The sequence below is a fragment of the Podospora bellae-mahoneyi genome, chromosome 6, assembly GCF_035222275.1.
Source record: "Podospora bellae-mahoneyi strain CBS 112042 chromosome 6, whole genome shotgun sequence".
Classification (NCBI taxonomy): Eukaryota; Fungi; Ascomycota; class Sordariomycetes; order Sordariales; family Podosporaceae; genus Podospora; species Podospora bellae-mahoneyi.
Window position 1 is genome coordinate 1,162,834 of NC_085885.1, and position 11,893 is coordinate 1,174,726.

Below are 11,893 nucleotides of genomic sequence, written 5' to 3' on the forward strand. Positions count from 1 at the left end.
TCGAGAAGCAATGCTCACCTTTGACGTGATGACGAGCATGATCCTGGCATCAATATTGACTCCCAGAAAGGAAGCTCTACCGCTCAGCTCGGGAGATGACGCCTCTGATTGTATTGTGCAACGCCGCACAAGCAGCTCGGGGCGCGGGGGGGGGGGGTTATTTAAAGTATCCAGAACGGGAGAGGGCGGCGACGAGAATGCTTTAGCGACAGCCGGAAGGACACGGTTGAGGAGGGAAAAACTTCGAGAACTTTGTTGTAGGACGGCATCCTCAGCTGTCCCGGACGTCCCCAGGCGATGCGCATCGGCTGGCGGGAGAGGACATTGCCGTACGCAAATAAACGCAAACGAAGACCGGTGTGTCTTCCTTTTCATACAGGGAACAAGACAAGCAGGGCAGTGTAGCAGCAGGAATCCGTACCTGCAGCCAGCTAAACAACATTCCCGTCGTGAGCACACATACATATCGCCGACCAACAAATGCGCCGAGATGCAGCCCATGTTAGCTCTCTCCCCGCCGCCACCCGACAGACAGCCTTGACTCGCCGTCACTCTCACCCTCGCAAAGATATCGCACTGCTCGGCGGTTAGAAAGAGTGAGGCATGCAATGCCGTTGAAATGCGGGCGAGAAACAGCATGAGAAACAAAGCAGTAACAGCGAGATCAAATCTCCATCAGGAGATGTCGATCTTCCCCCTCCTCCCAACCCCTGGCGCGTCTTGGGGGAGATGGTCACATCGACAATCGACGCAGGCGAGGAACATCCTGGCAGATCGACGAGCAGGGGTTGGGGAGGCACGGAGGGGAGCCAGGGACCCTTGCGGCAGACGGACCCAAAAGACGCAACTCACGATCCTCTCTCTGGGAAGACTCCGGAGATCGAGGTTTAGCTTGCCGAAAGAAGCAACGAGAGCCATGTGTCGAGGCCTGAAACCAGGCCACGCTAAAAGACAAGAAGTGAAATCGAGTCTTCAGCAAAACACTCTTTTTCTTTTCTGAAGAAAAACTGGTGACGACTGAAGATATGCATGATTCATGCTAATTTTCAGCCCGTCAATCTTCACCATCTTCACAGGGCAAACGGACCTGCGGTACCTGCCAATGTCTCATTTGCCGTCCGTCTTCAGCCACAGGCCATCGTTGGTCTCTCAAGTATCTATGTCGAGGATTGACTTCCAACCAGACCTGTCACTGTCATCCCAAAGGGACACAACTCCGGGGGATCAGACCTCTCTGCCGAGACGGCCCAACCACGCCGCCGACACGCAGGAGCAAACGCACGGTCTTTGAATGCTGCCTCGACTTGCTCGACAACACTGTTCGGACTCGTCCCAGAGGCCGCTAGAACAGTTTAGCCGCTTTGGCGCTGTTTTTTTCTTCCCGTGCAAACGCAGAGAAACAACCCCTCCTCACCCTCCTCCTTCGAACAACGCCCCCCGTCCTGCCTTGCCCTGCAGATGTCGTGCCGTGCAGCTAGAAGACTGCTCGCCTCCAACGATAGGCTGCGAGACTTTTTGAATCCCCGCGGCGCGCAAACTTTTTGCTCTGGTCCCACGATGTGTGAGAGCCCATGGCTACACACGGGGGTGTTTGATGACTGAGTGTTATCTTCCTCTCACACTACGGAAGCGGCGTGTGGTACTGCCGGCACCCCCAGACAATGCTTTCTCGGTTCATATCCCAACCAGGTGCTTGTGCTACCGAACGTAGTCGTCATCTGCTAGCCCCCCCGCCGTCTGCCATCTCGATATATCCTACCACGACTCTAGCCTTGTCCCCGAGGTAGAGCTCAGCTGTTCCTCCCCTTTCTTTCCCCACCCCATGCTCCCAGGCGATCCTTTGAGTGCTGTCCACCTGATTCCTTGTGATTTTTCCATTCTTTTCTGCTTCCCTCCTTTTCACTCTACATCTTTTTTTTTTTTAAATTTTTTTTTATTTTTTTTATTATTTTTTTGACAAAAGGTAGCTTAGGGACGAATGGGCTATCCTCTTTTCGAATATGGGCATCTTCAGCTTTCTCTCAAGAAAGTCTCATGACAAGCACAAGGCTGCTTCTCTAAGAGCACACGCCTATGACACGACAGCCGCTGGGACTGTCCCTGTTCAAGGTGAGCATGTCAACAATATTGCTGCGGGTAGAGATCCAAGTGAGCTTACACATGTAGGAGCATACCCAGTAGCAGGCAATGGTCCCAATGTTTTCGATACGCTGTCTGGGGGACGTCCGGACTCTCGTCATGCACAGCTTTCGTCGACGGTGCCGGATAATCACAACGGAGCTGCGCCTGCCCCTGGGGTTCCTCGCTATCGAGACCCGACTACTGACCGACCAAACACGGCTCCCAATGGGCAGCCAACGTTGCAACATGTGAGCTCCGGGACCAGGTTGAGGAAGGCCGCCAAGAAAGGTCCTCCCATCTCTTTCAAGATGCTTCGAAGCGTTGGCTCTACCATCAGTGGCGGCTCGCGACCAGGATCGAAGGGTTCCGAGTACGAAACCAAGAGCACCTTGCGAGGGACCGTCAGCCATTCACGCTCCAGCTCAATGCGTAGCGAAAGTGGCAGGTTCAGAGATATCCTCGACGCCCATTCCGAGCTCAAGCCTCCCGACTTTCGAGCCAGAGTCAAGGCTGCCGGTGCCAAGGACTATGGAGAGGACGTTGCCGAAAGGAACATGGGAGAAAATGGGTTTGATCTGGAGTCAGAGCATGTCAAGGCCTTCTACAACAGCCATCCGAGCGCACTCCGGCCGAGAAGGTCAGCCCCTGCTCTCAACCCAAGAAGCTCGAGGCACACGATTCGGGAGGCACAGAATGGTCAACAACCACCAAAAAGGCCGATGGTCCCCCCACATGCTTCCATCGCCCCGTCTCAGCGCTCTCTGCCCCAAGCACTGCCGGGCCAGACGCCCCGACACAAGCCCGCCGAGACCGCCCTGTACGCTGACATGAAAACCACGGGTGGCGGACACCTGAAGCGACGGGTATCAGTCAACACGTATATGCCTCCAGCTTCCTTCCAGAACACCAGCGCCGTCTCCTTGAGCAAGGTGCACGGCTCAGAGATCAACACCATCGACCTGGACATTCTGAAGCCGCCGATTGTGATGGGCGCTCCGAGGACAAGCGGGGAGACCCCGCGGACGGCGAGGATACCGCGGGATTCAGTGATGCTCGCGAGGAGGAAGGTGTCGATACCGGGCCACCTCGCTCGGCGTGACAGCTCTTCTCCAGAAAGGACGTTTTCTCTCCGGTCAGCTACCACCCGACCCCAGCACCACCACCAGCGTGCGTCAATGAGTAGTTCAGCCAGCGCATCGTTTCCCCCCCGCCACCGTCACAGTTTACACACGTTGCACTCGTCTATTTCTTCGTCTGGTGTTCAGAGCTGGGATGGCAGCACGTTTCTTCAGGGAACAACAACAACAACAACCACAACAACACCGCTGGCTTACCCGCGTCGTCTTCACACTGCTACTCAACCCTTTCAGCCATCGTCCGTGTCTGAGGTTGATGTTGACGCTGTGGATGATTGGGTGGAATTTTGTTCTTGTTAGTGATTTTTTTTTCTTTTTTTTTTGTTCTTTTTTTTCTTCTTTTTTCTTCTTTTTTCTCATGTTTTTCCTTTTTTTTCTTTCTTCTTTTTTTCTCATTTTTTTTCTTCTTTTTCTCCTTATTTCGACACTCACCCATTTTTTTGCTCAGCGATCATGTGCTAACTTTGCGTGTTCTCTCTTCTAGCCCACAAGACAGCTTCTACAACCCCTAAACCTACCGCTTCCTCATTGGCAAACCTGGGGTTTCGTCGTCCCCTCTCCATGATGGGAAGCACACCGCCACCGCCGCCCCTGAACCCCCCCGCCCGACCGGCAACCGCTGTACCGTTTGAAATCCCTGAACACCACGTCCCGATTCGCACGAGGAGTTTGAGAGGTTACTCGGCCTCGTCCGGGACACCGACCACGCACACCGTCACGGTTAGATCCTCCTCCAGTCCTGGACGTCCGCAGTCACGAACGACGGTCACGTCTGCCTCTGTGGATGATGACAGTCTGGCGCCCGAGGCGGTCAAGCTTGCTGAGGGGGAGGATGATGATGGGTTTAATATGGATGATCACATTTCTTCGGATGAGGTCGATAGCGTGCTCGGGGGTGGGGGGAAAAAGCCGAGCGGGGAGGGGGAGGAGGAGCTGCTCTGGAAGGAGGAGGGGTATGGGGGGGGGGGGTTGATGTTGCCGGGGTTGTGGGAGGTTTTTCCGGAGGCGAAGGTAAAGGGGAGTTATGATGGGATTGGGGATAGTTTTGGGCCTAGGGGCGGGGGGAGGAGGAGGAGGAGGAGGTATGTGATTGATACGGGGGTTGAGTATGGGAGTAGTGGTGATGAGGGAGAGGGGTTTGGGGAGGAGAGGAGGGAGGAGGAGGAGGAGGAGGAGGAAGAGGAAGAGGAGGAGATGGTGAGGGGGAGGGGGAGGGGGGTGGTTGTTGGAAGGGTGAGGGGCAGGGGAAGGAGAAGGGGGAAATTGGAGGGGATTTATGGAGAAAAGGAGGGGAGTGATGCTGATGATGAGGAGGGGACGCCGAGGGGGAGGAGGGCGTCGGTGGGGAGTTATTACATGGAGTTGAGGGAGAAGGTTGGGGTGGGGGTTATTGAGGAGGAGAAGGAGGTGATGGGCAAAGTGGATGCGGCTGCTGCGGTTAGGATGAGGAAGCAGGTCAAGTGTGCGAAGAGGGCGGCTGGTGGGGGGAGGTTTAGGCTGCGAACGGGAGGGGAGGGGGCGGCGAATATTGGAGTCAGGAGGAACAAGTCGGTGCCGGTGTTGTGTGTTGAAGGGGAGGAGTACAGGGGGTGAATTTGGGTTTCTGGTAGGCTTTGGTGTTTTGGATTTTGGTGCGAATAGGTCGGCACTGTTTGGGTTTTGCTGTTTGTTTTGGATTTTGGACACTCATTACTAGGGAGTTGTTGGGTTTTCTTTTGTTTCCTCGAGGGGGCGGTTAATACTATGTGAATGACTGGAGGCAGGAGGACCTCACGGGATGAAGACTGGCGAGCGGACAAATGGCATCGAGATACCACGGCAGCAACAACGACATTGACGGGACATTATCATCTTTCTTACGGAATGGGACACAAAATGGCAGCACAACAACATATGACGGCGGCAAGGCAAAGGCTAGTAGGCCGGGAAAAGGGGGAAGGCATTGGCTTACTTACATCTATCTGTCTGGCTTTGGCATGCATTGGGTACATAGATTGGGTGATTTCTTGGTGGGAATCACATTTGAATATATTTAAGGGGTGATAATGTATGGGATGGGAATCCAAAATGATAAACACATTTTTGCACCTCTGAATTGTGCTCGAGTTATTCTAGACATGACTACGTACGGGCTGCGAGATGGGGGAAAGGGAGGGTTAGGGTTAAGCACCTATGAATCACAAGCAGCCGGGAGCCGCAAACCCATTCTCCGGGCTGACTCAAACGGGCAAGTTTGGCCAAGCTTGATTTGTGAGGGGCAACTTATCAACGCTTAAACTCACTTAGTTGGGGGAAGGATTATCTGCGATTCTCCCGCCGTTGAAGAACTCAGAGGGTTTCATCGCATCGGCAAACATAAACGGTCTGAAAACAAAGGGCATAAACAACAGCTCGACTCTGGCCATTCCTTGACGACACAGCAGTAGCTCATCAGTCTGAGCCCACTATTCACAACCTCACCACTTGATTACGTACCTACCTACCTTTGAGCCATCAACACCAGCATCATTCATTCCCACGGCACACAAATCCCAGGAATCTCACACGGCAAAAATGACGACTCCATCCCTCAGCCTAGAAGAATGGCGCGCCCAGGTCTCAGCCATGAAATCAGCCGTCGCCTCGGCCAACCTCAAACCATCACCCCCGACTAACAGCGATAACGAAGGCGACTGGACAGACGACGAGATTGAGCCCCGGCACCCCAGAAACGGGGACATCTGGGACTTTATCTCGGACGACGACGACGACCTCCTCTCCGACAGTGATGACTCTGAGGACATCTCCAGCGGTGGTGACGACCAGTTCAGCGGCCGGCCTTCCAGTTCGGAAACGGTTTACGACTTGAACTGGTTGGCGGCGAAATGCCAAAACCACCCCTCCGGTCTTGACGGCCAAGCATTAGAGGGGCAGATTCTGGAAATTTTGACAGCGGGAAAGAGGTCGGAAGAGGAGGTGCAAAGCCAACTGACTGACCTGATCGGTTTTGACGACTTGGACTTTGTGGTCGAGTTGTCTCTGCACAGGGGCGAGGTTGTTGCCGCTGCTGCCTCAGAGAGGTCTGGCACCCGGTTGCTGACAAAAGCTCAGAGGCAGGAGCAGTTACGGGAAAGGGATCGGTTGCATAAGGGCCGAAAGTTGCAACAGGCACGGGAAAAGGAGGAGGAGTACCCCCACGTTTACAAACAATACCATGGTGGAAACACGCTGTCGCACAGCGGGCACAAGTACAAGCTCCCGCCCAACAGTCAGAGGTTGGAGTTTGAAAAGCACGAGGAGTATGTCATCCCCGCGGGGCGGGCGGGGACGCTGTGGCCGGGGCACAGGCTTGTCAGCATCAAGGAGCTGGATGGGCTTTGCCGGGGGACGTTTAGGGGGTATGAGAGTCTGAATCGGATGCAGAGCTTGGTTTACCCGGTTGCGTACAAGACGGGGGAGAACATGCTGATCTGTGCGCCGACGGGGGCGGGGAAGACGGATGCTGCGATGTTGACTGTGCTGCAGACGGTGGGGCAGTATCTGACGCCGAGTCCTGGGGAGGTTCATGACGCGAGCGAGTTTGGGGTTGATCTGGCAGAGTTCAAGATTGTGTATGTCGCGCCGATGAAGGCGCTGGCGGCCGAAATTACGGAGAAGTTGGGGAAGAGGTTGGCTTGGTTGGGGGTCAGGGTGAGGGAGTACACGGGTGATATGCACCTGACGAAGAGGGAGGTGGTGGAGACGCAGGTTATTGTTACGACGCCGGAGAAGTGGGACGTGGTTACACGAAAAGGGACGGGGGATACCGAGTTGGTGCAGAAGGTCAGGTTGTTGATCATTGATGAGGTGCATATGCTTCATGATGAGAGGGGTGCGGTGTTGGAGAGTCTGGTGGCGAGGACGCAGAGGCAGGTGGAGAGCACGCAGAGCTTGATTCGTATTGTTGGGTTGAGTGCCACGCTGCCGAATTATGTGGACGTGGCCGACTTTTTGGGCGTGAACAAGCAGAGGGGGTTGTTTTATTTTGATTCGAGCTTCAGGCCGGTGCCGTTAGAGCAGCACTTTTTGGGCGTGAAGGGGAAGGCGGGGACGAGGCAGTCGAGAGACAACATTGACGAGGTGGCGTTTGAGAAGGTGAGGGAGATGCTGGAACAGGGGCATCAAGTCATGGTCTTTGTCCATTCGAGGAGGGACACGCAGGCGACGGCCAAGATGCTGTATGAGAAGGCTACGGACCAGGCTTGTGTCGGGTTGTTTGATCCGAGTGGGAGTGAGAAGTTTGAGGCGGCGATGAGGGATGTGAAGCAGACGAAGGCGAGGGAGATTAGGGACTTGGTGCCAAAGGGGCTGGGCATTCACCATGCGGGTATGGCGAGGTCGGACCGGAACTTGATGGAGAGGCTGTTTGGGGAGGGTGTGATCAAGGTCTTGTGCTGTACGGCAACGTTGGCGTGGGGCGTCAACCTGCCGGCGGCGGCGGTTGTCATCAAGGGGACCCAGGTCTACAGTGCCCAGGAGGGCAAGTTTGTGGACCTGGGCATTCTGGATGTGCTGCAGATCTTTGGTCGTGCTGGTCGTCCCCAGTTTGAGGATACTGGTATTGGCATGATCTGCACGACGCACGACAGGCTGGCTCATTACCTCACTGCCGTGACCGACCAGCTACCGATCGAGTCCAAGTTCTCGGCCAAGTTGGTGGACAACTTGAATGCTGAGATTGCGCTGGGCACCGTCACCTCGATCAACGATGCCGTCAAGTGGATCGGTTACTCGTATCTGTTTGTGCGGATGAGGAGGAACCCGATGGCCTATGGTATCGACTGGTCCGAGTACAGCGACGACCCTCAACTGGTCCAAAGACGACGCAAGCTGGCCATTCAAGCTGCCCGGACGCTTCGGCAAAGTCAGATGATCATCTTCAACGAGACGACCGAGGAGCTGCGCAGCAAGGACATCGGCCGTATTGCCAGCCAATACTACATTCAACACACCAGCATCCAAATCTTCAACTCGCTGATGAAGTGGGACTCGGCCGAGAAGGACATCCTCATGATGATTGCCATGTCTGGCGAGTTTGACAACATTCAGTCGAGAAACAACGAGGCCGACGAGCTGTCGCGGATGAAGGCGAACCAGCACTTTATCCCATACGAGATCAAGGGCGGCATTGACACACCGCAGACAAAGACCAATATCCTGCTGCAGGCATACATCTCAAGGCTCCAGCCAGAGGACTTTGCGCTGACAAACGACTTGAATTATGTTGCTCAGCAGGCCGGCCGTATCTGCCGGGCTCTGTTCATGATTGCGCTGAACAGGAGATGGGGGTACCAGTGCTTGGTTCTGTTGACCATGGCCAAGTCGATTGAGAAGCGGATTTGGGCTTTCCAGCATCCGTTCCACCAGTTCGATCTCCCCAAGCCGGTTCTGAACAGCCTGGATGCGAAGGAGGCTTTGTCGATTGAGTCGATGCGCGAGATGGAGCCGGCCGAGATTGGGAATCTGGTCAATAACTTCAAGACGGGCCACAAAATTGCCAAGTTACTTGACAACTTCCCCACCTTGAGCATTGAGGCCGAGATTGCGCCCTTGAACCGGGATGTCTTGAGAATCAGGCTGTTTGTCACTCCTGATTTCCGCTGGAATGATTACCTTCATGGGACCTCGGAGTCGTACTACATCTGGGTTGAGAACTCGGAGACGTCTGAGATCTATCATCATGAGTTCTTCATCCTTAGTAGGAGGAGGTTGCATGATGATCATGAGCTCAACTTTACGATTCCGCTGAGCGATCCGCTGCCGAATCAGATTTACGTCAGGGCGGTGTCTGACCGATGGCTTGGTGCTGAGACGGTCACTGCTGTTTCTTTCCAGCATCTCATCAGGCCGGACACCGAGAGCGTGTACACGGATCTCCTGAACCTTCAGCCTCTGCCTGTTTCGGCTCTCAAGAACCCGGCCCTGGAGGAGCTGTACGCCCAGCGCTTCCGGTACTTCAACCCCATGCAGACGCAGTTGTTCCACACGCTATACCACCGACCAGTCAACGTTCTGCTGGGTTCGCCAACAGGCAGCGGCAAGACTGTGGCTGCCGAACTGGCCATGTGGTGGGCTTTCCGGGAGCGTCCTGGGTCAAAGGTGGTTTACATCGCTCCCATGAAGGCCCTCGTCCGCGAGCGTGTCAAGGACTGGGGCGACCGCCTTGCCAAACCATTGGGGCTGAGGCTGGTAGAGTTGACGGGTGACAATACTCCCGACACCCGGACCATTCAAGACGCTGATATCATCATCACCACTCCCGAGAAGTGGGATGGCATCTCGCGTAGTTGGCAGACGAGAGGATACGTCCGCAAGGTTAGTCTGGTCGTTATTGACGAGATTCATCTGCTGGCTGGTGACCGTGGTCCTATTTTGGAGATTATCGTGTCGCGCATGAACTACATCGCTGCGTCGACAAAGAATGCCGTCAGGCTGTTGGGCATGTCGACTGCTTGCGCCAATGCGACTGACTTGGGGAACTGGCTAGGTGTGAAAGGGGAGGAGGGGCTGTTCAACTTTAGGCACTCGGTTCGTCCAGTGCCGCTGGAGTTGTATATCGATGGGTTCCCAGAGGTTAGAGGCTTCTGTCCGCTGATGCAGTCTATGAACCGGCCTACTTTCCTGGCTATCTTGAATCATAGTCCGGAGAAGCCCGTTATCGTCTTTGTGCCGTCCCGTCGGCAGACGAGGTTGACGGCCAAGGATCTGATCAATCTGTGCGGTATGGAGGATAACCCGAGACGGTTCTTGAGCATGGACGAAGATGACTTGCAGGGTATCTTGTCTCGGGTCAAGGACGAGGCTCTCAAGGAGGCCATCAGCTTTGGAATTGGTCTGCATCATGCCGGTCTGGTGGAGGGTGACAGGCAGATCGCCGAGGAGCTGTTCCTCAACAACAAGATCCAGATCTTGATCGCGACGAGCACGCTAGCTTGGGGTGTCAACTTGCCAGCTCACTTAGTCGTGGTCAAGGGAACGCAGTTCTACGACGCCAAGATTGAGGCGTACAAGGACATGGACTTGACGGATGTGCTGCAGATGTTGGGTCGTGCTGGTCGCCCGCAGTTCGACAGCTCTGGTGTTGCTCGCATCTTTACGCAAGACTCCAAGAAGGACTTTTACAAGCACTTCTTGCACACCGGCTTCCCGGTTGAGTCGTCGCTGCACACGGTGCTGGACAACCATTTGTGTGCTGAGATTTGCGCCGAGACGATCATCACCAAGCAGGATGCGTTGGACTACCTGACGTGGACGTTTTTCTTCAGACGCTTGCACAAGAATCCGTCGTATTATGGGCTGGAGATCTCTGCCGAGGAGCACAACACCACTACGGCTCAGCAGCTGGCCAACGAGTTTATGATCTCCATGGTGGACTCTTCGCTTCATGAGCTGACAGTATCAAAGTGCGTGGAGGTTTACCCTAACGGGGATGTCGACCCTACACCCCTAGGCAAGATCATGTCCTACTACTACCTCTCCCACAAAACCATCCGCCAGCTCGTCAAGAAAGCCAAACCCCAAGCCGCCTTCATCGACGTCCTGTCATGGATGTCCATCGCGACCGAATACGACGAACTCCCCGTCCGGCACAACGAAGACCTCATCAACGCCGAGCTATCCAAGAACCTCCCCTTCCCAGGGACAGCCTTCGGTCTGCCCATGTGGGATCCCCATGTCAAGGCTTTTTTGCTGTTGCAAGCTCACATGTCGGGGATTACGCTGCCGATTACCGATTACGTCGGTGATCAGACTTCGGTATTGGATCAGTCAGTTCGTATCATCCAAGCCGGCATCGACGTCATGGCCGAACTGGGTTACCTCTCCTCTCTCAAATCGTTTGCTTCCCTCCTCCAGGCAGTAAAGGGTGGCATCTGGCCTGACGAGGACCCCGTCTCCTTGCTACCGGGAGTCTCCCTCCCTGCAAACAACAAGCGCAAACCCACGCCGTTGCGGGACATCGCGAGGATATCCCGCAACCAGAACCAACTCGATCGTCTTGCTCGCGAGCTTCACGTCCCGAGTTCTGCAATCGCCAAGTTCAAAAAAGCGGCGGCTTGCCTGCCTGATGTGAATGTCAGTGTCGACGATGTGAGAAACACGTCTTTGACCGTCACCTTGAGGCGTAAGAACCCCATCACGGAAAGGGAGGGGAGGATCTACGCGCCAAAGTATCCCAAGCCACAGACAGAGGGGTATTTTGTTATTGTTGGGGATTTGGCCACGGACGAGGTGGTGGCTGTCAAGAGGGTGGGTTGGAGTGAACGGCAGGCTAGAGACAAAAATGGGAAGAGAAACCCCGTTGAGATTGGGGACAGGCCGACGGCGAGAGCGGTGATCAAGTTGCCTGAGTGTGAGGGCAAGAGGAGGTATGATGTTTTGGTGGTGAGTGATGGGTATGTGGGTGTGGAGTGGGGGGTTAAGGCTGATGTGCCGGGGAAGCCGGTGGTGGATGTCGATGTCGGGGGGAAGGAGAAAGGGAAGATGCCTCAGGGGCAGGAAGGGGAGATGAGTTGAGTTAAGACATGAAAATAGGAGATGGGCTCCAGATGTTCGAGAAGTTGTCCAAGTAAAAGGCTCACAAATACATAAATCGAATATAACCCACACACACCAATAAA

At 54.9% G+C, this 11,893-nt stretch overlaps 2 protein-coding genes across 2 annotated transcripts; both read left to right on the top strand.

Annotated features, from left to right (window-relative positions):
- Nucleotides 1-2,000: 2,000 nt before the first annotated feature.
- QC761_605920 (uncharacterized protein) lies at nt 2,001-4,850 on the top strand (the record flags this gene model as incomplete). The annotated part of the gene is made up of 2 exons (XM_062881040.1): nt 2,001-3,552; nt 3,742-4,850. The coding sequence occupies 2 exons, from the start codon at nt 2,001-2,003 to the stop codon at nt 4,848-4,850; spliced, it is 2,661 nt and encodes an 886-aa protein (XP_062729290.1).
- A 960-nt stretch (nt 4,851-5,810) lies between these two features.
- Nucleotides 5,811-11,789, top strand: mug81 (putative steryl acetyl hydrolase mug81; the record flags this gene model as incomplete). The annotated part of the gene is made up of 1 exon (XM_062881041.1): nt 5,811-11,789. The coding sequence occupies one exon, from the start codon at nt 5,811-5,813 to the stop codon at nt 11,787-11,789; it is 5,979 nt and encodes a 1,992-aa protein (XP_062729291.1).
- Nucleotides 11,790-11,893: the final 104 nt, after the last annotated feature.